Below are 25,381 nucleotides of genomic sequence, written 5' to 3'. Positions count from 1 at the left end.
CTTATATTTTGTTGCTTAAAGTGCTTACAACAATGATAACAATTGCATTAAAATACTTGATACAGGTTTGAAAAAGATACAGAGGCAATTTGTCAAAAAAATGTACAATGACTGTATTGTATTCACTGTTAAACCAACTTCAAAGAGCTCCGAATAAATTTTAACCCATCCGGCCTTCCCCTCGATACACAGTGTACATGTGCGTCTTAAAATAGAACACACACAGAACAGCTAATTGCTGATCTGTGATTGGCCAGCGCTCCACTGATGGGAGTTGCTTTCAAGCGCACGTGTGACCATTATCAGAAAAGGTCATAACTTCAGAGAAAAAATATCAACCCCTCCCCATCTGTGTGCGTGTGTGAGAGAGGGGGAGGGGGGAGGAGAAAGATAGGGGTTGGAATCATTGAATGCGGGAACCCTTTCATGTTTCAAAACAAAGCAAAGCAATCTGTATTACCCCCTCCCCCATACACAGGCACACCAATTTTCCCCAGAGGCCTAAAAATAACATTCCAACACGTACCCTTCGCCTATTCATTCCATGTCTCGACTAGTCTTCAAATATAGACCCAGTTATAGGTCAAATTATCAAAAAATTTAATTTGGAACTTAGGAATTTTGATTTTTTAATTGAATAATATTTTGCAATTACTTTTTTTTATAATACAGTGTGTAGCATCGTGGGCAGTGCAACAAGCTTGGGTATGGCACGTAGGCAAGGGATTAATTTTTTCCCCCAAAAAAGTGTCTCTGTCACAAGAATACGGCGTGAATGAATTGTTTACTGTGAATTGGAGACAAAAAAGACGTAATTTGACTTTGGACTGAGCTGTGAACAATGATCTGGACTGATTCATTCATATGCGGGGGTGTATAACAGCATTGATTCAGGAAATTTTTTAAATTGAAACAATAAACTGAAAGTTATTTCATGTAATTTCTTTTGACATAGTCAAAGAAATCAAAGGGGGAATAAATAGTCATACTTTCATTTGTGAGAAACAGACCCTTGATGTTCAATGCAGTGAGGTCCAGTTGTTGTATAAGTGTGGCATTGAGAGTTGTAGATTTTCTGCATTTTTGGTCACTAATAACTAGGTCAACTTTTGCGATTTTAGAAGACGTGATTCCTGACGAACACTCGAATCATTCGATTGTTTTTTCAGGAAATAATCGAATGGTAAAAATGACATTCGTCCCAGGCCTAAACGACATGATCACTTGTTTATTTTTGCCTCATCCAAGCCTTGTGGTTTTGTTCCCACTCTTTTTGTAATGTATACTTCTGGGGCCCATTTCATGAAAAGTTGCTATAAATTCTTTCGCAGCCAGAGGCTGAATTGTGGAATCTTTTACAAATCAAAAATATAAACATTACATAAACATCATAAATAATTACATAATGCAAAATTAAAATACTAATATGATATCCAAAAACAAACTATGAGTACAGGAGTCATGCATTAAAAGAAAACAAATTAAGCACAGAGACTCAGAGTTTACCTTAGAGAGAGTAACAGAGAGAATGGACAGGGACAGAGAGAGACAGTTACACAGAGAGAGAGAGAGAAACATGGACAGAGAGAAAGAGAAAATGGACAGAGGGGGAGAGGGGGGGGGGCTGAAAGTGAGGCTTTTATATCAAGTTAGTACATTTAAAAAAAGGAAAAAATAGTTTACACATGTGACAGACCAAATCATAACAACAAGTCTTGGTTTGATTCACTTTATGGAGTGAGTGCACTTCAACATTTCCGCGGCAATGACTGTTAACTTGGTGTGATATTTTGACAATAAATTTATCATAACCATGATCAAATGTGAATTGAATGATGTTCTTTCCAATTTCAGTTTGGTGAAGTTGTATTCATTTTATTATGCATGGTTTCCCTCAGTGTTGGTGAGGGTGTTGTGCTTTTATTTCAGGAAATGTCATTGACCCTTGTTCATTTTAAAACGTACCTCTAACTTTAAGTCTAAAAATGAACAAGTCTCAAGTAAAACAAAGGTGTGAAAAGGATCATGAGTAATTTTTTAAAATCTCCTTTGAAACAAAGGCTTGAGTTTTTGTCTCACCTGCATAGCAGAGTGAGACTATAGGCGCCGCTTTTCCGACGGCGACGGCGACGGCGGCGGCGGCGTCAACACCAAATCTTAACCGAAGGTTAAGTTTTTGAAATGACAGCATAACTTAGAAAGTATATGGACCTAGTTCATGAAACTTGGCCATAAGGCTAATCAAGTATTACTGAACATCCTGCCTGAGTTTCATGTCACATGACCAAGGTCAAAGGTCATTTAGGGTCAATGAACTTAGACCATGTTGGGGGAATCAACATCAAAATCTTAACCTAAGGTTAAGTTTTTGAAATGTCATCATAACTTAGAAAATATATGAACCTAGTTCATGAAACTTGGACATAAGGTTAATCAAGTATCACTGAACATCCTGCATGAGTTTCACATCACATGACCAAGGTCAAAGGTCATTTAGGGTCAATGAACTTTGGCCGAATTGGGGGTATCTGTTGAATTACCATCATAACTTTGAAAGTTTATGGATCTGATTCATGAAACTTGGACATAATAGTAATCAAGTATTACTGAACATCCTGTGCAAGTTTCAGGTCACATGGTCAAGGTCAAAGGTCTTTTAGGGTCAATGAACTTTGGCCAAATTGGGGGTATTTATTGAATTACCATCATAACTTTGAAAGTATGTTGGTCTAGTTCATAAAACTTGGACATAAGAGTAATCAAGTATCACTGAACATCCTGTGCGCATTTTAGGTCACATGACCAAGGTCAAAGGTCAATGAACTTTGGCCACCTTGGGGGTATTTGTTGAATTACCATAATATCTCTGTAAGTGTATTGGTCTAGTTCATAAAACGTGGACATAAGAGTAACCAAGTATCACTGAACATCTTGTGCGAGTTATAGTAGTTTTCAAAGTCAGCACTGCCGCTATATTGAATCGCGTGATGCAGGTGAGACCGCCAGAGGCATTCCACTTGTTCCTTTTTAATCCACAGAAAGGTTCCACCAGTAATGTAGTGTTTCGCAGCAAACTAACACATACAGAGTTGATACTTTACAATTTGTCATGATACAATATTTTCAATATGCATACATGTGATGACCACCTTAACTGCCATTTGACCACCTAAAGTTCAGTCCAGGGTGCCCGGCTGACTTCCAAAAATTAAAGTTAATCGAGAGGCCTGCTTCTGAAGTCACAATAAAGGAAAGAAATATACAAAGTAAATACAAAGACATATAATAGAGATAAAGATAGGCCCAGGTCATGACGCATTACTGTCGATGCAGGGCAGTAGAATAAAACTTAATGTACAATTTCGATGTAAGTAACAGGTACATAACTTATATGTGAAATGATAAATAACAGCCAAAAGTTAGGGTAAATATTAGAAAACGAGAGAAAAAGAAATGTACTTACACACACATATACATTTATACTAAGTTTGCAAATAAGCATAAACAAATATCAGGAGTAATTCCGACCACAATACTAAATCTATTAAGATAAAAAAAAATTATGGATAATAAACAAACTGTATACCATGTCATCGATATCAATATAATATCTAAACTTCAACGTGTAGGGGAAGGCAGGGTAAGTTGAGCATAGGGGCAAGTTGAGCCACCACCCCCAGGCCAATAATGAATGAGTCAGACATTATGGTGGTGTCATGTATTGATGACCCATTACATAACCCTTAACCCCACCACATTGTTTTCAACTTTGAAACAAAAAGTACTTTTTTAGAGGGAAAAATACAAATTTCAGCCAAAAAAGTAAAAAAAGGGTGTGAAATAGATCATTGCATTTTACACACACACGTCTTTAAATATAATAAAGAAATAAGAACAATATTGTTATTCCAGGTATAGATTCTCATTCTTGTCATGGTCTTTTACAAGATGGATGCATAAAAAATGTGTGGATGTGAAAATATTGCATGAAGTTCGGAATGGGGTAAATTGAGCCAACCAACATGGGGCAAGTTGAGCCATGGTAATTCTTATGGTAATGTATAAGAAAAGCAAACAAACCTTAACAAGCCATTGATATGCAGGCAAAAAGGAGCAAATTCACATGACAGTTCTTTTACTTATAGAGGATGTTAGTATTTACAGCGAATAAGCAAGTGAAAAGACTTTAAATAAAAAAAAATGACATGCTGGTTCTCCCCGCATAGATTTTGTACATAGTTTTTGTGGTTCAACTTACCCCAGAGGGGGGCACAACTTACCCCATATATGGGGCAAGTTGAGCCATTTGACATCGTTTTTTCAAAGGTCACATTGACTTTAAGTGTGGGGGTAGAAAGTTATATATAGGTGAAAAATATTTCCCAAGAATCAAATTTAAAGGCAAGGTACTTATTTCTACAATATTATTGGTCATATCAATTCTAACATGCAAAATGCAAAAAGTGTCACAACTTACCCTGCCTTCCCCTACATTATAGACTTAGAGAGAAGAAAGGGAAAGCAATAGAAAGGAAAGAGAAAGAGGAATGGAGATGGAATGAGGAGAGAAGAGTGGGGGAATAGAAAAAGGAAAGAGAGAGAGAGGGGAGAAGAGAGAGAGAGAGATCGGAAATAATGAACAACAGTTATTGCTCCAAAAGATTGTAGTCGCCCCAGATGGATTCGTCCTTTGCACAATATATTGAGAAAGATGAAACAACCGCCATTTTACTCAAATTATCTCTAATCGAAGAATATTTTGTACGTCTGACCTCAAGAAAAGAAAAGAAAGATTTGATTCGTTGGGTGTTTTCTTTGGAAAGAAAACCCCTTGAACCAATTTCAATTGCTAGGAAATCTACTAGGTAGCCATTATTCTCAATGTCGGTAATCTAGGCAGTGTACTTTTCTGTTTTGTATTGGTGCGCTCTGTCAATTGCAAGTTCGAAAGGGACGGTTAGTTCTAAAATTAATAATCTTTTGCTACGTTCATTTAAGATACAAAGATCTGGTCTTAAATTCGTTTGGGTGCATGACATGGGGATGATCGAGGCCGGAGAATAACCATTCGTGTTCGGGATGTCGTGAAAGATTTGCAGTTCGGGTTTATCAATTGTGTTTTCTGTAGCCAGGTGTACAAAGTATTTCAAAATATTGTTATGGCGCCATGTATAGCGGCCCTGTGAGAGGAAGGTAGGGCAGCTATTCAAGACATGATTTATTGTTTCGATACCTTTACAATGTTTACATCTGTTTGTAACAGATTTACCCCATCTAACCAAATTAGCTCTTGTGTTGGTTGTGTCGGTTACAGAATTAATGAGAAATTTTAGCACTCGTAAAGGTAAGTTATACATTAACCAGATTTTAAAAATGTATGGTGTCTGAGTAGATGACACCAAATTACAGTCAGGTCACATCAAATGACCTGACTGTCATATTTTCTGTCAAAGATTATTATGAAAAGGGTGAGTCTTTAGGTCAAAGGTCTAAATTTGTTCATTATATATATGCATATTGTTTTCTGCGCGGGGGCATCTGTGTCCTTTGGACAGGTCAAATTTCTAGTTTTTTAATTATTAGATTTTTTATGTAATGAATTACATGTAATTATGCTAATTTATGCATGAAATGAAACATTTCCTCTAATCAACTATCACATGGCCCCAAAACTGCTAATTTTTTATTCACAGACTCTTTGTAGGATCCCAATCAAATGTACTTTAAAAAGAATCTGGTATCACAATTTTTTTCTTATGTATTTTATTGTTTGTTTTATTTTTTATGTATTTCTTTGTTTTTCGACTTTTTGTTTTTTTTTATGGTTTTTTCAATGGAAATTGTTGCAGACTTAATTCTGATCATAAACAAGACAAAATTAAGTTTAATCATTAAAAGTTGAAATAATTACATTTATGAATTTTGGCTACATACACGATTTGCATTGTATTTGTACATGCTGAATTCACGTTTTTGAGCAGTTATGGGTCTAACATGCACTTAAAGGACAAGTCCGCCCCAATAAAAAGTTGGTTTGAATAAAAGGAGAAAAATCCAACAAACACAACACAACACTAAAAAAATCATCAAAATCGGTTGTGAAATAAGAAAGTTATAACATTTTAAAGTTTTGCTTAATTTCACAAAACAGTTATATGCACATCCTGGTCTGTATGCAAATGAGTAGACAGATTGCGTCACCCACTCACTATTACTTTTGTATTTTATTATATGAAATATGAAAAATTCTAATTTTCTACTCATCGTCATATGGAACAAACTTTTATTCCTCCCTGAACATGTGCAATTACCATTATCTTAACAGTTTGTGGTTAAATCAAGTTGGTTCCAATTGTAAAATATGGCAAAATTTAAATATTGTATAATTCAAACAATAAAAAACAAAAGAAATAGTGAGTGAGTGACATCATCGACTCTCTCGTTTGAACATCAATGAGTTGTGCGTATAACCGTTTTGTAAAAAATAAGCAAAATTTCAAAATGTCATAACTTTCTTACTTTACATCCGATTTTGATGAAATTTCCAGTGTTATGTTTGTTTGATTTTTCTCTATCCATTCACACCAACAATTTTCTGGGGTGGACTTGACCTTTAACATAATACTGCGTAATTTTGTAACCGCGCACACCCAGGCATCGCAAACTTGGTCTCAAAAGTTGTGCAAGATTTGAAAGTAAAAAGTCAGCGAGCGGCACTAACCCTGGGCCTTTTAGCGGGGTCACAAGTTAAGGAAGGTCCCTCTAGTCCCCCACCAACATTTCCTGATGTACATGTATGTACGACCGAATCTAACCTATTCAAAACACATTTTTATTCAGAAAATCGTATCAAATGAAATCAAAATGTCAAATATCCTTAATTGATGCTGAACCTAATTATAATTGTCTAGCAGATCACATGTAGCATATATCATAGAAATGTCCTGTCATGTGTATTTTAAGTCGCACATGGCTGGGTATAGAAGAAAATGGTTGAAAAGATTGATATTTCTAACTTTCCCCATAGGTTATACATGTACGTTATAAAGCAACAATTTTGCCCAGATTAAGGAGCTTGCGCACTCAATATCTCACAGCCACGATGCATGTATGTCTATGTAGGGTGAATGCAGTAGCAGTATAGTAGTAGTAGTGGTATGTGCATTACACATATAGGTGCAGGTCATGGTGCACATGTTCGTAGAGTTTTGGATGTAATGAACTGCGAGCTCTCTCACCAAGCGTGCAATAAGCCTATAATGCACTGCTAGCTCTCTCGCTCAAGCATGCAATAGGCGTCTATTGCACAACTGTTATGCGTTGCCGCACATTCATCCTATCAGCTGTCAAGGATCTACAGTTGTGCTAAAAAATTAGTGAACCCCACCACAAAATGCACTTCCTCATGCTGAGTGTTGACTGTAGACAACAACACTACAATGTTCGGTGAGCCCAGAGAAACCAACTTTATTGAACGTAATATTATATCACCTTACTTCACATATCTCAAACATGACAGAACTTGAACACTTTGAATATGTTCATTTTTTGGTGAGGTTCACTAACTTTTTAGCATCACTGTATGTGTTGTATAAATCTTTAGGGTCAAGCAATATCTGAATAAGCCTCTATGCTGCCAATCCTTTGTCTTTTTGCAGTCTGGAGCATATTGGAATCATTATCCTTTGACTACAATGATAATGACTCTAAACCCACCACGTCCCTCACAATCTGGGCGGTTTACTTGCCGATCTGCTGATAGTACTCTCTCTCACAGCGTCAATATTCTGTTCACTGGTAAGAAGATTCTTGTTAAATTTCTATTCTAATAATACCAATTTCTATTGCCAGGTAAGATTAAGTAGTTAGAGGGTGACCATGTTGGGGGTATTTGTGGAATTGTCATCATAACTTTGACATTTTATGGATCTAGGTTATGAAACTTAAACATATTAGCAATTAAGTATCCCTGAACATCCTGTGCAAGTTTCAGGTCACGTGACCAAGGTCAAAGGTCATTTAGAGTCAACGAACTTTGATAATGTTGGGGGTATTTGTGGAATTGTCATCATAACTTTAAAGTTTATAAGATCTAGTTCATGAAACTTGGGACATAAGAGTAACCATGTATCCGTGAATATCTTGTGCTTGTTTCTGGTCACATGACCAAAATCAAAGGTAAAAATAGGTCAATGAGCTTTGGCTGTGTTGGGGGTAATTGTTGAATTGGCATCATAACTTAGAAAATTTATGGATCTACACATTTAGTTCATGAAACATAGACATACAGTGTATTAAAGGGTAATCAAGTATGAATGATTGTTTGCATATGTCTTAGGTCACATGATCGTGGTCAAAGGTCATGTTGAGTCAATGGACATAGTATTTTATTATCATATGAGTGTTTTCTTTTGTGAATAATTATTTAATTGCTATTTTCAAAGTCAGCACTGCTGCTATATCAAATCGCTAATTTGCTAAGAATACCACAAAGAGTTTCTATACCAAAAATTAGAACATTTGGAGCTTTATTTAGGGAGTTAGAGGAAAAAGTATGATTTTGCATACTAATCATGCATAAATTAGTATAATCACTTAATAGCCATTGACATGAAATAAATTACTATACAATTTTGTAGATTATGTCCCAGACTACCTGCGTGCCAATTTTTGGTGCTATCGATGGCTGAGATCTCAAGGTCTCCCCCCCCCCCCCCACCATATGATCTCCCAAAATACCCCAAGATAAGGGTTAATGACCTTCACAGGTTGAGGAGAGAGAGGAAAGGAAATGAACTTTTACAGTTGGCTCTAGCCTCATGCTTTTGTCAGAATGTCAGAACAAGAAATTGCCAATTCAAGATCATTTTCTTACCTTGAAAATGTCAATTGTGTCTTTGTCTATCGAATAAATGAAAGGTATGAGCTTATATAAATATACCTTAAAAGAAAGATAGCCCATCTACTCACCTCTTTTCAGCCAGTATCTCATTAAGCATATGTTTGCTCTCCCTTCAAAAAATGATGGCTATAATGATTGTAATGTATTCTATCACTTTTATTGTGCAAAGAAGAATTGTGGAAAATAGATTGGTATACCCATGTAAGTTTCTTTTGTACAAGAAAGGTATGAATGATATACTGATTTAAATAGGTCTTATCTTGATAAGTATTATCTTCAAAATTATTTTCAATCAGATTTTGCTCATGTATCATATTCTTTTTTTTTTACCTGCCTTCTTTATCATTTTTTTCTTTTTATTTATGATTTGAGATTGTGTGCATGTGTATGCATATTGATAATTGAAATTAAGGGGTACTCTTGGCTGAAAATAATGAAATAACTAAATAAAAAGAGTAAAATTATAATTTATAATTCAAACAATCAAAAACATAAGAAATAGTGAGTGAGGGACATCATCGACTGTCATTTGAGTTGTGCATATCACTGTTATGTAAAAAATAAGCAGAACTTTAAAATGTCATAAATTTATTAATTTACATCCGATTTTGATGAAATTTTCAGCGTTTTACTAGTTCGAGTTTTCTCTATTTATTCAAATCAACGTTTTCTGGGGTGGACTTGACCTTTAACAAGCAAAATGCTGAAAATTTCATCAAAATCAGAGAACAAATGAAGTTGAGCAATATTTTGTGAAAACCGCTATGTATGCACAGCGTCATGACATTAGATGGACCGATGATGTTACATCCCCACTTTCCTTTTTCTTATATTATTATATGAAATCATAATTATTTCTTATCTTCATACATGTGTGTATGATATGTCTCCCTTATAATATTATAAGATGCAGCAGTGAATTAGTTCTTGGAGGACAAAATTTGAATAGACATAATTTCATGTAATAAAATACATTAAATATTCATGAAGACATACCTAGAAATATTTTTCCAAATAATGCAAATCTTTAAGATGTCATTACTTAGTTATTCCTTGTCAAATTTTGATGAAATTTTCAATGTTTTGTTTGTCTGATTTTTCTTTATCTGTTCAAATCATATTATTTTCAGACTGGAGTACCCCTTTAAAAATGAGAAATTTGTGATGTACACAAGTTTTTTAAGTAACACCAATAATTCATAATTTTATGCTCCATTTTCATATCATGACAGAGATATATTGTGCCCAGCCTCAAACTCCAGCCAATGGTGGATACCGCAATTACGACTTTCACCAACCAATTGAAGGTCACTACATGGGAAAATCTATCACGTATACCTGTGACAATGGCTACGTTCTTCATGGGCAAAGGAGAATTACCTGCATACTTGGAGAGTGGTCACATCCTGCTCCAACATGCCAAAGTAATTTTTTATATCACAGAGTACCCTCCCCAGGGAGTGGAGAGAGAGCATAATGTTTGCTGGCAAGTGATTAAGTCCGGTGATTGGGATACTGGTATTAAGTTAAATACATTATGTCATCAGAATGCTCTAACATGCCAAAGAAAGTTTTCATATCACAGAATACCCTCCCCAGGGAGTGGAGAGTGCATACTGTTTGCTGGCAAGTGATTAAGTCTGGTGATTGCGTATGAAGTGTAAATACATTATGTCATCAAAATGCTCCAACTTGCAAAAGAAAGTTGCTGTCATAGGATATCCTCCAAAGGGAGTGGAGGATATGAATGCATTATTTACTGGCACGCCTGGTAGTGTCTGGTGGTTGGGGTATTGGTATTAGGTGTAAATACATTCTGTCATCAAAATGCTCCAACTTGCAAAAGAAAGTTGCTGTCATAGGATATCCTCCAAAGTGAGTGGAGGATGTGAATGCATTATTTACTGGCAAGCCTGGTAGAGACTGGTGGTTGGGGTTTGAGAATCTGATTAGTAAATGAATTCATATCATCGTCATGCTCCAGCATGATTGTATAATAAGTTTTAACGCTCCAAAGGGAGCGGAGTGTGTGATTACATCATGTTCTGGCAAGCCTGATGGAGTTTGATGATTGGACAATAAATTTTGTATGCATTATATCATCAACATGCCTTAAATTGGCATGTAGAACAATTTGATTATTTTTTTCAAGGTAAAAATTAACATGTCATTATAAACATTACTATTGTTGCTTTAACCAAAGAGTAGTATGGGACCAACTTCAAACTTATCTCTATATTTGAGTTTTGATGATGTGATTACAATTTGGGGTCTCGAGGTCAAAGGTCATAGATGTCATAATTTATTTCCATTGAACTATTCTCACAATAAGCATGTTGTACCATTTTGAGGATCAACTTCAAATGGGCTCATTAATGTACGTACCTTTTAGATCTTTTACAGATCTATAAAGATATAATAAAATCCATTTTTTCTCAACCTTTCAGACATGATTGCTTAAAGAAAACTGTACAGACAACTAATACACACTGCAAAATATATAATTCATGCATTGCTCAAATGTTATCTTTTTATTTCTCTCTTTTCTCATTTTTTTCTGTTCTTGTAATTATTAGGAGCAACTTGTGAAGAATTACATGCACCAGACAATGGCATGATAGTAGGGGGCAACAGAATAGGTGATTCTGTTTTGATAGGATGCAACAGAGGATATAGGTTACATGGAGAAAATTTCTTGGACTGTCTAGAAACTGGAGAATGGTCCCATCCTATGTCTGTCTGTGTTGGTGAGTTGAATGTTTGGCATCAGAAGCTAAACATGTGCCAGTCAGCATTTTTTTATATACACTCTTAAAGATAAATTCCAGTTTTGGTAACGATCTCAAAATGACTTTTTACAGAATCTAATATAATGACCACCCAAGTGTCTGTTTGTATGAATAAAAAATATGTGCCAAAGGATTCTGGAAGAAATTGTGTAATTGCTGAGAAATAAGCAAAATAAGCGCGGATTCGGTCACTTCCGTCGGGTCTTTATTTCAGCAATAATAATACACTGCCCCACGTGTGCCTATCTGTGTTGGTGATCTTCAGTGTGAACATTTTTCAGCGTAGATTTCAAGATTTCACAAAGGTCAGTTTATGTAACTGTACCAGATCTAGATCCTCAATGATATACTGACAATTAAGCCTGGTTTTACGGACTTTCTCATAAAATCAGTGTTTACTGCAACTACTGGCATTTCTCTTTAACCCTAATAAGACGGGTGCCCCCTCCCTCTACATTTTTTCGCGATAAATCCGCAGCGCAAAATTTTTGGGCCGCGTCGCTCGCTTACTTTTTACTTTCAAGTCTCGCGCAACTTTTTGAGACCGAAATTGCGACCCCCATGTATGTGGTTACAAAATTGTGCAACATTTTGTAAGTGCATGCAGACTCAAAGTTGCTCAAAAACGTGAATTCATGTACAAATCCAAAACAAATTAGTGTTTTTAGCCAAAATTCATATGTAATGTAATGTATGATTATTTTTCCTTTTACTGATTATAATCAATTTCATCTTGTTTATGGTCAAAATAAAGTCCCTGACAATTTCCATTGAAAGAACAATAAAAAACAAAGAAATACATAAGAAAGTTAGAAAACGATAAAATACATAAGAAAATAAATATAATGTTGAAATTTTTTGAAGTACATTTGATAAGATTCCTATAAAAGTCTGTGAACCAAAAATTATCATTTTAGGGGCATTATTTAGTTATTTAGAGCAAACTTATGATTTTATGCATAAATTAGCATAATTAATATTATTAGCAAATAGATTTTTCACAGAATTTGATCTGATAGTTTGTAGTTTATGCCATGGGCAAATGCACGTGCCAATTTTTGTCACGATCGCGTGATCGATGGCCGAGATCATAAGTAAGGGGGAGGGGCTGAATCAGCGCCCCCCCCCCCCCTCTTCTTGGCCCTGTCTACATAGGGTTAAAACCCATGTTTGGTATTCAATTCAGTACTCAAGTCAGAATAATTAGTGTTTTACATAGAGTTTGGTCATATAAAATGCTTAGCCAATTTTCGTATTCAGTTCAGAAATTTGGCTAAGTATTTTATATTATATTTAAGTTTTTGCTCAAAGAGACTTAAATCATGAATTCTTGAGTAATGGATTGTATTAGGGAGTTTGAGAATGATAAGAAGCAACTTTTCCTAGCTACGGCCACTAATTACGCATGTCGCAGTATAGTCAAGTGTATTTGTTCACTACAGATGAAAACCTTGAGATTTCACATGACACTTACTTCCGTAACAAGTTAGCATGATGGCATTATTTGAAAACTGATAAGGATCATAGATTTTTCAGTTCATCCACTCATGCACATTGCCTTTGAATGATGTCACTTCTAACAGTCCAGTATGTCGATGTAAAAAATTCAAAAATTCCCCTTTTCGATTCCCTTGGGAACAGAAACCCCTCAGCCAGTGCGTCCTTGTGATTTGGTCAACTGTGAGGTGTGGCAAATGTGTGAGACAGACATTAACGGTGTTGGCGAGTGTCTATGCATCAGCCCTCGTGAATGCCCTGAAACTGAGGAACCTTCTGTGGTTTGTGGGACGGATGGACAGAACTACACAAACCTTTGCCAACTCAAAGCCTATGCATGTCAACGCGGGTCTGGCGTAGAGGTAGCGTCCAATAGTACATCCTGCATTATTGGTAAATCTCTTGACCATCATTAAAGCCTTATTCAACCATGCCACAATAATCTCTCTGCAATATTCACAGACCTAAGACCTATACCAGAAAGGTTTGTATGGACTGCACACATAAGAGAACATTTCTGATTGGTTCCTGGTCAGTATACTGTACAAAATATCCATACAACAATGATTTTGATTGGCCCTTGCCAATTTGCAATTGCTCTTTTTTGTCTCACCTGCATAGCAGAGTGAGACTATAGGCGCCGCTTTTCCAGCGGCGGCGGCGTCAACACCAAAGTTTTTGAAATGACATCATAACTTAGAAAGTATATGGACCTAGTTCATGAATCTTGACCATAAGGTTAATCAAGTATTACTAAACATCCTGCCTGAGTTTCATGTCACATGACCAAGGTCAAAGGTCATTTAGGGTCAATGAACTTTGACCATGTTGGGGGAATCAACATCACAATCTTAACCTAAGGTTAAGTTTTTGAAATGTCATCATAATTTAGAAAGTATATGGACCTAGTTCATGAAACTAGGCCATAAGGTTAATCAAGTATTACTGAACATCCTGCCAGAGTTTCAAGTCACATGACCAAGGTCAAAGGTCATTTAGGGTCAATGAACTTTGGCCAAGTTGGGGGAATCTGTTGAATTACCATCATAACTTTGAAAGTTTATTGGTCTAGTTCATAAAACTTGGACATAAGAGTAATCAAGTATCACTACACATCCTGTGCGAATATCAGGTCACATGACTAAGGTCAAGGTCATTTTTATAAAATGTGGATATAGGGGTAATCAAGTATCACTGATGCATGGTCAAGGTCAAATGTCATTTATTGTCAATGAACATAGTATTTATCATTATATGAATCGTGTATTTTTTTAAATAATTATTTTATAGTAGTTTTCAAAGTCAGCACTGCTGCTATATTAAATCGCGCAATGCAGGTGAGACAGCCAGAGGCGCTCCACTTGTTTGTTATGGAGCTATAGATAGTAAAATCACCCAACCTGCACTGATAAACATACATTGTACATCTCATTGATATTGTCAAAAGTTGTGCAGACAAATTAATGAAATATTTTGCACTAAAACTTTTCAAGAATTAGATTGGACAATAGCTTTTGTAGCCAAGCGATAAAAATGATTCCTGCCTCTTCAACTATTGTATTTCCATTGCATCATATCCTATTGCAAATTGCAAAGCTTTATCACTGAGCTTCATCACACTGTGTGTGAATGGGACTACTTGCCCCCCCCCCCTCAGATCTCCGTTCTTGATTGCGACTAACATTTGCAATCATGTCACCCATGACGTAATCTCCAAAACTAGATAGTAAATTGTCCCCAATTCATTTTTACTTAATTTATTATGCCAATTGTTGCATAGCATAATTATTTGGCTGTAAATCTCTAAATAAACCTCCAAAACTGCTATATTTTGGTCTGGTCACTATATAAGATTCATATCTAATGTAGAAACTAGAAACTTTATTATTTTTTTAGAAATTACTTGTATTCGAATGTATTTCTTTCGACTACATGCGTTTCAAATGGAAATCATTAGGGATATTATTTGGGTCATAAACAATGGTAATTGATATCTGTTTTGCGTCACCCAGGTGTACCTGAGCGTGTGCCACTAACATCTGCTCCGGATGTGTACGAGTCACCAAGCATGTCCTCGTCCTTCGACATCCATGTGGATTCTGGCCCGTCTTTTCCCGAAGAAACTCAACCCGCTGTTGAAGAACCCGAGGCAAACGCAGCCCATTTATTCTGTCATGCCAGCGATTGCCCAGCCATTCCAGGAACTGAATATTGCCGGAATGCAACCGCAAGTAAGTAGAGTGTTGGGAGTGAGGCACTTGTCTCTAAACACTGCTGATATCACATGAGCTGTTTGAATTGTGCTTTTTCATTTAAAATTGAGCAGAATTGAAGTCAGGAACACACTGAGTCATAAAAATCATAAAATATGTATTAAAGATATTGAGAAAACAATGATTAAAAAAGTCAATTTAAGTTTGACACTCTTTATAATCAATTATTATGTGAACGCTTTCCACCAAGTTTTCGCAAATAAATATGGCATCAAAGCATCTAACTTTAGGAAAGTAATAGCAAAACTATGAAGTGCATGCATCTCATTTTCATAATTTGATATAGTTGGCAAAAAAAATCCTATTGACCCTCTTAATAGCGTCTGCAGAATTTTGCTCTATCCAAATTTTCGCAATTGAGATCCTAAAAGGGGATCAAATTGATGGTTCCATGACATTTGCTCAGGCGAAAATTGCTCCGCTATAAATTCCACACACTGAATCAAATGATTATCTTCAACCCTGGATTTAACACGTTACCCTATACTAAACCTAACCCAATGCAGAACCCTATTGCAACCCTAACCCAACCTTACATCTTAGCCCTGAGCAATTGTCGCAGGAGCAAATGTTACCAAATTGACATGCATTTACATTTATTGCCTAATTTTTCTCCTTTCATTGTTATTATAGTTGTCATTGCTTATCCTTATAATTGGGATGACCAGAATGGAATAATGACGATTGAAATCTATGAAGTGATAAGAGGAGATCTTCCATCTTGGACAAAAGGTTTGTGTTAAGAAGTTTTAACAAATGGAATACCTCTGGCAATCTGGCCTGCACTACGCCATTCAATATAGCCGCAGTGCTGAATTTGAAAACGACTCATTATTCACAAGAAAAACCATTCATATGATAAGAAAATATTATGTTCATTGACCATAAATGACATTTGACCTTGATCATGTGAGCGAAGACTTGTGAAAGTCAATCAGCGCTACTTGATTACCCTTATGTCCCCATTTCATGAACTTAATCCATAAACTTTCTAAGTTATGCTGATAAAAAAATGCCCCAAAAATGCCCACAACATGGCCAAAGTTCTTTGACCTTAAATGACCTTTTACCTTGGTCACATGACCTTAAACTCATGCAGGGTTTTCACCGATACTTGATTACTCTTATGTCCAAGTTTCATGAACTAGATCCATATACTTTCAAAGTTATAATATTTCAAATCCTTAACCTTGGTTAAAATTTTGTTATTGACCTGAAACTCTGACAGGATGTTCAGTCATACTTGATTACTCTTGTTCACAAGTGTCATGAGTAGATCCATAAACTTTCAAAGATATGATGGTAATTCAACAAATACCCTCAACATGGCTAAAGTTCATTGACCCTAAAATGACCTTTGACCTTGGTCATGTGACCTGAAACTCCAACAGGATATTCAGTAATACTTGATAACGCTTATGTTCAAGTTTCATGAACTACATATAGGTCTATATACTTTTTAAGTTATGACATTTCCAAATCTTAACCTTAGGTTAAGATGTCAATGTTGACAACGCCGCAGTTGCCGCCATCAGAAAAGCGGCGCCTATCGTCTTGCTCTGCTATGCAAGTGAGACAAAAACCTTGGAGAAATTCAATTTAAGTGAAAAGAATATGAGAATAAAGAAAAGCAATCCTTTAAAAATGCTCTCAAAATTAAAAAAAATTGTGAAAAGTTTCCAAACTTTTTATTTGTGTTCAAAATTTCCTGCCAACTACTTTAATAGCCTATTTTGGCATTAAGAGAACTTTTAAGTGAACTACCAATACAACTTTGGCAATTCCACGTGTTAAGAAAGGATTCAAACTTTTTTTTACATTATAAAGGAAAAAATAAATGGTATGTCATCTATGAAATTCAGGTAATTCTGCCTAAGTGGACCTTCCATAAGTCTAATAATTTTCTAAGTTGAAGCAAGCTTTTAAACCAGATTATTCAAAGCATGTGTGAAATACCTCTTCTAAGGGTGTGTTTATGCTTCCATTGCGTAGACAGGATCAACGTTTTCGAACGTTGTTTCAGAACGCTGATCGCAAACGTGTTTCTGGAGGTGCTGTCTATGGTTAATTTTTCAGAGGTGAAATCGCGATCTGCAGCTGGCTTCCATCGTAATTTTCATTGAGCAGGAAAGCGAGGTCGAATTTGGCATGCCTTTTTTTCAAAAGTTTGTTTTCCAAATAATGTTATGGTCTATTGTTAACTATTGTTAACTTCGGACAATTTCCAATCTTTTAGTAATTCCATGGATCTAGATGACATAGCCATAGAATTTCCACCATGGTGGTATAAAATAGTATTTAAGTATACATAAGAAAATAATTAGACACCAATTACGTTTTTTTATGCTACTGGGGATTCTGGCTCAGCGATGTCTCCTCATCATAATTCTTGTCCCGAGGTTTTGTTTTTTTAATCCCTCAACATTCATTGTGATGTCAAATAAGAGGAATAGTAATAATTACACATGATAATGAACATTGGCCATTAATAAACCAGGGAGTTGAGAGTTGTGAAGGTAACTCCCTGTTAGAACATGCAAATGTATTTGCCCGCAGATTTTCTTCTCACCGGAAGCATGCACCAAATGACGTCATTTAAATATGTTTACGATCGTAGTCCTGTTTATACCCAGAAGCCCTGATTCTGGTCAAATGACGTTTTGAAACGCACCTTTTTGTAAGTTTACGATCGGCTGAACCATTGTTTAACCCTAAAATGGCCGGGGGGGGGGGTTGAATCAACCCCCCCCTCAACATTTTCTGCGATCATTCCGCCGCACGAATTTTTTTGACCGCGCCACTCGCATACTTTATACTTTTAAGTCTTGCGCATCTTTTGAGACCAAATTTACGACGCCCGGGTACGCGGTTCCGAAATTACGCAACATTTTGTAAGTGCATGTCAGATCCAAAATTGTTCCAAAACGTGATTTTGTGTACAAAGTCAATGCAAATTGAGTTTTCTCATCTTATTCATAAAGATATGATTATTTTCACTTTAAACAGCTGAAAGCAATTGATTTTAGCATAATTATGCTTCAAAAAGGTTGTACAATAAATCTGGTGAAAAAAACAAAGAAAAACAAAAGGTTGAAAAACAGAGAAATACATAAGAAATTCATAAAACAATAAAATACATAAGAAATTGATTTCCAAACCGAAGTTTTTTTCAATTGCCATTATTAAGAATGCTACAAAGAATATTTTTACCAAAAATTAGCATTCTATGAGCTTTATTTAGTGAATTAGAGCAAAACGTATGATTTATGCATAAATTAGCATAATTAATTCATATAAAATAAAATCTCATTATTTTGGTAAATTTTACCATACAGCCTTGTAGATTACAGCGCACACAACCAGCATGCAAATTTTTGCGGCGCTCGCGCGATCGGCGGCCGAGATCTCAGGGGGGGGGTTTGAATCAACCCCCCCCCCCCCCCCCCGGCCACAGAACAGCCAAAAAAGCCCGGCCTAGTTAGGGTTTAAATGAAAACAAGAATAGACGCAACCGTGTTTTGGACTAATCACGTATGAAAAAGCCGATTCTGGCCTCAAAAGTGGAAGCATAAACATGCCCCAAATCAAGTCAAACAGACATCTCTTGGTCCCAAGAGATTTGACTTAGGCGAAGTTACCTGCATTGTCCATTTTCTCTCTGAGTCAAAAAGGCAATTGACGATTTCAACAACTCCTTGTTTTTTGCTTGATATTGTTGATAAGTGTGTGTACAATGAAGAGATATGTTGTATGTTTTATTTGAGGTAATCTTGTCTTACACAGAGGGTGATTTGAAATTGACTATGCAAAAATGAATATCGGTACATGTTCTGTTATCTCCTACCTAATGTTTTTGCTACGCTGGGTGGAGCTACCTGTCGAGAAATTACTACCTGGTTCCTCCGTTGAAATTTTCTGAAAATTTTTAGATAGAACTAAACTTTGCAGAATATATTCCAATTTTTGATTGTATTTCATGCTAGCAAAGTCGTATAGTTTTTGCACAATGCAAATTCTGCATGGATTGTACCGCCCAAGACACCATCGATCTCAAGCACAATTATTTCGTTGTAAAACTCTGCTTCGTATTTTCGCCTCATCATATTTTACCCGGTACTAAGTTGGTCCTTGCTAGAACCCTGCTCCTACAAACATGTGATTTTGATGTGATGAAAAAATGTTCTTTAGTTTAAACTGCTGCCAATGATCTTTCTATACCCAGAATCTCACCAAGAAGTTCATCTGGACGTTGAGGACTTATCGATAGGGGATTGTGTTTGCCCATCCTTTGAATCACAAGACCCTGTTATCATACGCTTCACTCAAAACCTGACTCAGGATGGAATCCCATGGCTGCTAAACACGGACATTGTTCTCCTTTATTCTCAACAATTATCTGACGACATAGAAGAATGCTTGCAAGGTAAGCGAGTACTTCATCAAAAAAAATAATCACCAATGGTGAAGGCGATAGGCCTACTATCATTTTCGAGTCAAGTTGAATGGAGCAGGTTGTTGTTGGCAAAGCTGAGGAAGATCTGTAGCGTGAATATCCAGCTCATTGAGGAAGTGATAGTTTGTCGCGTCACCTACAATCAAGAGATGATTATATGCTTCATATTCCATTATCTGAATACATTTCATATGAAATGAAATATGTTAACAATGAAATAATAATTAAATTCTTTTAAAAACCCCTCAAAACCTGTATTTGCACCGGTAACCAAGACCCTCCTTTAAAAAAATCTTTACCCAAGCAAAGTGTTTTTTTAACCGATAGTTCAGTTCTTGTTATGCACCCTATATTGACAATACATTACCACTTTCTGCTTTATGTGACCAAGTTGGTTACGTTAATTTTCAAATCGTTTGCGTGGGTTAGAAATAAAACCTAAGCCACAAATGGCAAATTGCCAATTCGTCCACTCACCACATGGTCTACCTTCATTTAGTCTAATGCCATTCCGTCCATCAACATTTCGTCTAACCATTTGGTCCAATCATCACTTCGTCTAATCACCAGTTGGTCTAATATTTGTTTTATTTTCATTCATTTTGCCCAATCAACTTTTATTATAATAGTCTAATTAGACCCAATGGCATATGGACTAGATGGCTATTGGACCAACTGGTTAATGGACGAAATCGAAATTAGACCAAGTTGATACTAGATGAACTGATGGTAGACCAAATGATAATAGATGGGTTGGCAATCGGACGAATTGGCATTGGACCAAATTAAAATAAACCCCAACAAACTTATTCAGTACCTGCCAACCTGTAAGATTGTATCAGATTTAATGGGTTTTCTGTTCAAAATATAAAACTGTAAGTATGTGCAGTATACTTTTAGTGTGTATTGCCCCAAGATGAGATTTTTATGTCTTTGTTACAGTGAAGATTTTGAATTTTTAAGTTAGTACGTATGTAATTCTATTCACTCAATTCTCCCCATGCATAAATTAACTCTTTGGTTATACAGATTAAAACGTTATACTCTCTCATTTTTTTACCCTAAAACCCAGAGCTTGAACGCGAACCAACCCCTGAAGTACAAGGTGACCAAAGTAATAGCTTCTCGAGTTACAATGAGCAGGGTTCACCCGCAGCAGATGGTGACCCACCATCAGTGGACGGTGGTCAAACGGCTAGCGTCAGCAGAGTAAGCGTTGCTTCCCCAACTGCTTCTGCTTCAGCTTCAGAATCCTCCTGGGACATCTAATGAGGTTCTGTAAATGAAGATGGCTCTCCTTCATCCTTATTTTCTCAATCCCAAGATTCTAGACCGATCTGCTCGCTTCAGGATTTAATCTTGAGATTTAAGAAACCCGTATTCTGATGTCCGGTTTAACTAGACCATGGTAGAAATCTGTTTTTTAAATTATGGAAAACCAAAAATTGCACAATTGCATTGATATTTAAAAAAAAAATCTTTGTGGCTCTTTCATCATGTTTTAATGATGAAGAGAATTATTACAGTCGTTATTCCCAGTCAATCATGTGAGCTGACAAATAGAGCTTGTACTGTTGTCACAGATACCTGTCCGAATTTGCTATCCTTACTTTAACTACCACTCCAGACCAGAGTTTATATTAAAATTGAGTTCAGAATACAGGCCCAAGAATAATAAATCCAACCCAAGCCAATACCAATTTTCTGAATAATTCACCAAATAGCATGCTTTTTCACCAAAAAAACCCCCCATTGTTGACTCAAGATGAATCCATGAAATATCGTCATTATTGCATTTTTATTATCAATTGTCTTTATATTGTTATGAAGGGGATAATATGCCTCACCAGAAATAGTGGGATTATTTTAAAACTCAAGACTCATGAAAATTGGGCTTTAAGCTAGCAGGGGATCAAAGTGTTGCATCATTTTTAGAGGGTGTTTGGGATTGTTTTAAATATTTTAAGCCAATGTTTCCACACAAAAAGAGATGGAATACCCTCAAGGGAAACCCACATTTCACTACATGTGGCCGTGAAAGGCAAAGTCCACTTAACAAGTTAATTTCAATCATGATGAATAGCATTATTAAAGACCCAGACAGGACCCAAATTAAGTGAAATTGACAAATCGTACTCCAGTCAAAAGCTTATAAACTACTTAACACAGAAATGCAAGCTTTATGCATATTTCACCGCTTACCAGCTGAGTATCTTGCTTAAAGGAGAATGAAACTCTTGGAGCAAGTTAGCTTTTGTGAAAGCAGAAAAATCAAAGAATAAGATCAACAAAAGTTTGAGTAAAATAGGACTAGTAATAGAAGAGTTATGAGCATTTGAATGTCGAGATCATTAATGCTATGGAGATCCTCCCATTGGCAATGCGACCAAGATCTATGATGTCACAGATGAACAACTCTCCCCTTTTGGACACTGAAAATATATCCCAAAACATCTCTTTTTGCTCATTCTAATCATATGACAAACGATTCATCAATGATATAATGTTGTGAAACCTCTGTACTTGTCCTCTCATAAAGAGAACACCTCACCTTGCGATAGACTCTATAAAAGTGAGAATATAAGTGAAATAAGTACTAAAGTAATGAGGGAGTTGTACGTGTGTGACATCACAGATCTTGGTCGCATTGCCAACGGGAGGAACTACATGGCATTAGTGATCTCAATATTCAAATGCTCATAACTTTCTTATTATTCATTCAATATTCCTCAAACTTTCAACAATGTTTCTTTGATTTTTCTCTTTGATATGGATTCAGCTAGTTTCAAGGGTTTCATTCTCCTTTAAGAATAGCTCCAATTATCGGACTTCGAAAATAGGCTTTCTTATACATGCTTTCACCAGCCTCGAGACAATGACGTCATGGTGTGTTAGAAGCATTATGATTCCATAGGTTTGTACACAAGAAAACTAGGTGATTTTTCCGCTTTTCAGATTACGTATTTTAATTTCTTCAGTTCTATCACAAAGAGGTCATAAATTTCTTTCCTGCAAGCTTGCATTGATGAAATCTAAAGCTTTTTGAATACTTTTTACCATATTTTATTTTCTGCTAATTTGGCGCAGCCTTCCAAACATTATTTTCTGACAACAATTTAGGCTCAATAAGAGCCAAAGAAAGAAATTAAAAAAAATATGAAGAGTTGTAGTTTTCCATCCATTTGATTAAGCACTTAATAGTAATCAGTGCCATGTTTTTGCAAATTGAAAAATTGATTTCAGAATCTGAAAAGCAGAAATATTGAAGTTCAAGTGCACCTCAGAAAAATGTTGATTTAGATCCATAGAGAAAAATCAGACCAGCATAATGCTGAAAATTTCATCAAAATCGGATGTAAAATAAGAAAGTTATGACATTTTAAAGTTTTGCTTATTTTTCACTAAATAGTTATATGCACAATTAGGTCACATGCAAATGAGAGAATCGATGTATTCCCTCACTTTCTTTTGTTTTTTATTGTTTGACTTATACAATATTTCCATTTTTACAGATTTGACAATAAAGACCAACTTGTCTGAACCATAAAATGTTAAGAATGGTGATTCCACAAGTTCAGAGAGAAATAAAACTTGGTTTCACGGGACAATGAGAAATTGGAATATTTCATATAATGAAATACTAAAGAAATAGTGAGTGATGTCATCAGTTCCCTCATATTGCATACCGACCAGGATGTACATATAACTGTTTTGTGAAATTAAGTGAAACTTAAAAATGCCATAACTTTCTTATTTAACATCCGATTTTGATGAAATTTTCAGTGTTATGTTTGTTGGATTTTTCCCTTTTTATTCAAATCATCTTTTTGTTGGGGTGGACTTGTCCTTTAACATGTATTTCTGTGTACAAACCATTGGAATCAACACGCTTCTAACACAACATGACGACAGTCTTGAGGCAGGTGAAAGCACGTACAAGAAAGCCTATTTTCGAAGCCTGATAGTTGGATGCTGTGTTATAGCTTTCGATTGGTATATGATTTGTCAATTTCTCTTTTGGGTCTGGGTCTTTAAAAATGAAAGAAGCATATGATTTTGAATTTTGTCAAAATGGAAGGTGAAATAAGTCAAGATATTTAAGTTTTGCTTATTTCACAAAACTAGTTACATGTATATGCACAACATGGGCGATATCAAAATGAGAGTCGGTGATTAAGTCTTAAACCTGTGTATTCCAATAGAAAATATTCTAATTTTTGTAGATTTTATTCAAAATTAGCTCAATAGCTTCTCCAGTATTTATGGATAGTAAGAAACCTAATATTTACGATTGTTGAATTTATTCGTATAAATGTGCAACATTGGTATGCCAAGGGTTAAGCTTGCTAACACAAATAGAAAATTGTTAATTTCACAGATACATGTACTTTCTATAGTTTCTGTGGGTATTCAGGACATCAACAGGGGGGGGGGGTCATTTATCAATTAACCAGTGATTTACACTGAAAAATTTGCCCCGAGAGGTCACATCAAATCTGAGCTGCAGAATGAAAAGGGTTCAACTTAGGGTGCGTTTATCCGCCACTTTTTTACCCTAGAATCATGATTCTGCAGAATCACGATTGCGTTTAGTCGAAATTGAATATAATCATGATTAGAATCACAAACATGAAACACGAAAAAAGGGGCGTTTGGAAAGACGTTTCTGCAGAATCACGTACGAAAATGTTCGAATAAACGATATCGTGATTACAATCATGATTCTATGACCTCACTGTTGTGTCGGGCTACTGTCGGTTTGACTCTTGCCAAGCTTAAGGCGCTCTATTTGCTCATTGTATGTACACGATTATGTACTACGCATGCATTTCTTGTCATGTTCAAGTTGTGTTGGTCATCGCATCGTCCACTACTTTTCATTTTTTGGTCATGTCTTCAACTTCAAGTTCTAGTAAATGAATTAACTGGACAGACAATGATCTCAGTTGTTGAGTATATAGAGTATCAATATTAAATTGGATCTACTCTGAAATTCACTTCCGAACACCATTTTGGATAAACTAACAAGATGAATAGAAGGATATGGACCCTATATGATAGAAGTAAACAAAATGAGGTATAGACTGAATTCTGGAAGCAAAAGATTTTTCGAGAGCCGAAACACACATGCGAAAAACTTCCTCTGTCAAACTGCGCACTAGTGATGCGCACTGGATTGGCCCGAATCTGAGGAGAAACAGCATTGGAATGAAGGTCGTCTAAATGCCGATTCTGTGATATTGTGATTCATGTTTGTGTTTTGAATCATGATTCAAATCATGATTCTGGCTTGAGGTCGCATAAACGCAGCCTAAGTAATATATTAAACTCCTGCGACTATTATTTCTCTTTTATACTTCGAGATTCTTCCTAAATTAAATATGTGCGAGTCTTATACTTATTCAACCCATATGTAAAATATTTTGTAAGAATAAACCTGAATTTGATATATACTGCAAAACATTGA

At 35.8% G+C, this 25,381-nt stretch overlaps 1 protein-coding gene across 3 annotated transcripts in view; it reads left to right on the top strand.

Annotated features, from left to right (window-relative positions):
- LOC129277852 (sushi, von Willebrand factor type A, EGF and pentraxin domain-containing protein 1-like) overlaps nucleotides 1-25,381 on the top strand; it is a 105,635-nt gene extending 80,254 nt beyond the window's left edge. For 2 of the 3 annotated variants that reach the window (XM_064110275.1, XM_064110277.1), the window contains 8 exons: nucleotides 7,659-7,797; nucleotides 10,135-10,326; nucleotides 11,479-11,649; nucleotides 13,333-13,581; nucleotides 15,201-15,419; nucleotides 16,095-16,193; nucleotides 19,684-19,884; nucleotides 20,987-25,381. In XM_064110275.1, coding sequence (XP_063966345.1) covers nucleotides 7,659-7,797; nucleotides 10,135-10,326; nucleotides 11,479-11,649; nucleotides 13,333-13,581; nucleotides 15,201-15,419; nucleotides 16,095-16,193; nucleotides 19,684-19,884; nucleotides 20,987-21,183 — 1,467 coding nt within the window. In that variant the 3' untranslated portion in view covers nucleotides 21,184-25,381. The remainder of the gene's footprint in view (nucleotides 1-7,658; nucleotides 7,798-10,134; nucleotides 10,327-11,478; nucleotides 11,650-13,332; nucleotides 13,582-15,200; nucleotides 15,420-16,094; nucleotides 16,194-19,683; nucleotides 19,885-20,986) is intronic. The other variant, XM_064110276.1, reaches the window with a different exon arrangement.

The sequence above is a fragment of the Lytechinus pictus genome, chromosome 15 (genome assembly GCF_037042905.1).
Source record: "Lytechinus pictus isolate F3 Inbred chromosome 15, Lp3.0, whole genome shotgun sequence".
Classification (NCBI taxonomy): domain Eukaryota; kingdom Metazoa; phylum Echinodermata; class Echinoidea; order Temnopleuroida; family Toxopneustidae; genus Lytechinus; species Lytechinus pictus.
The sequence above is the reverse complement of the archived record's forward strand: the minus strand, read 5'-3'. Positions and strand labels throughout refer to the sequence as shown.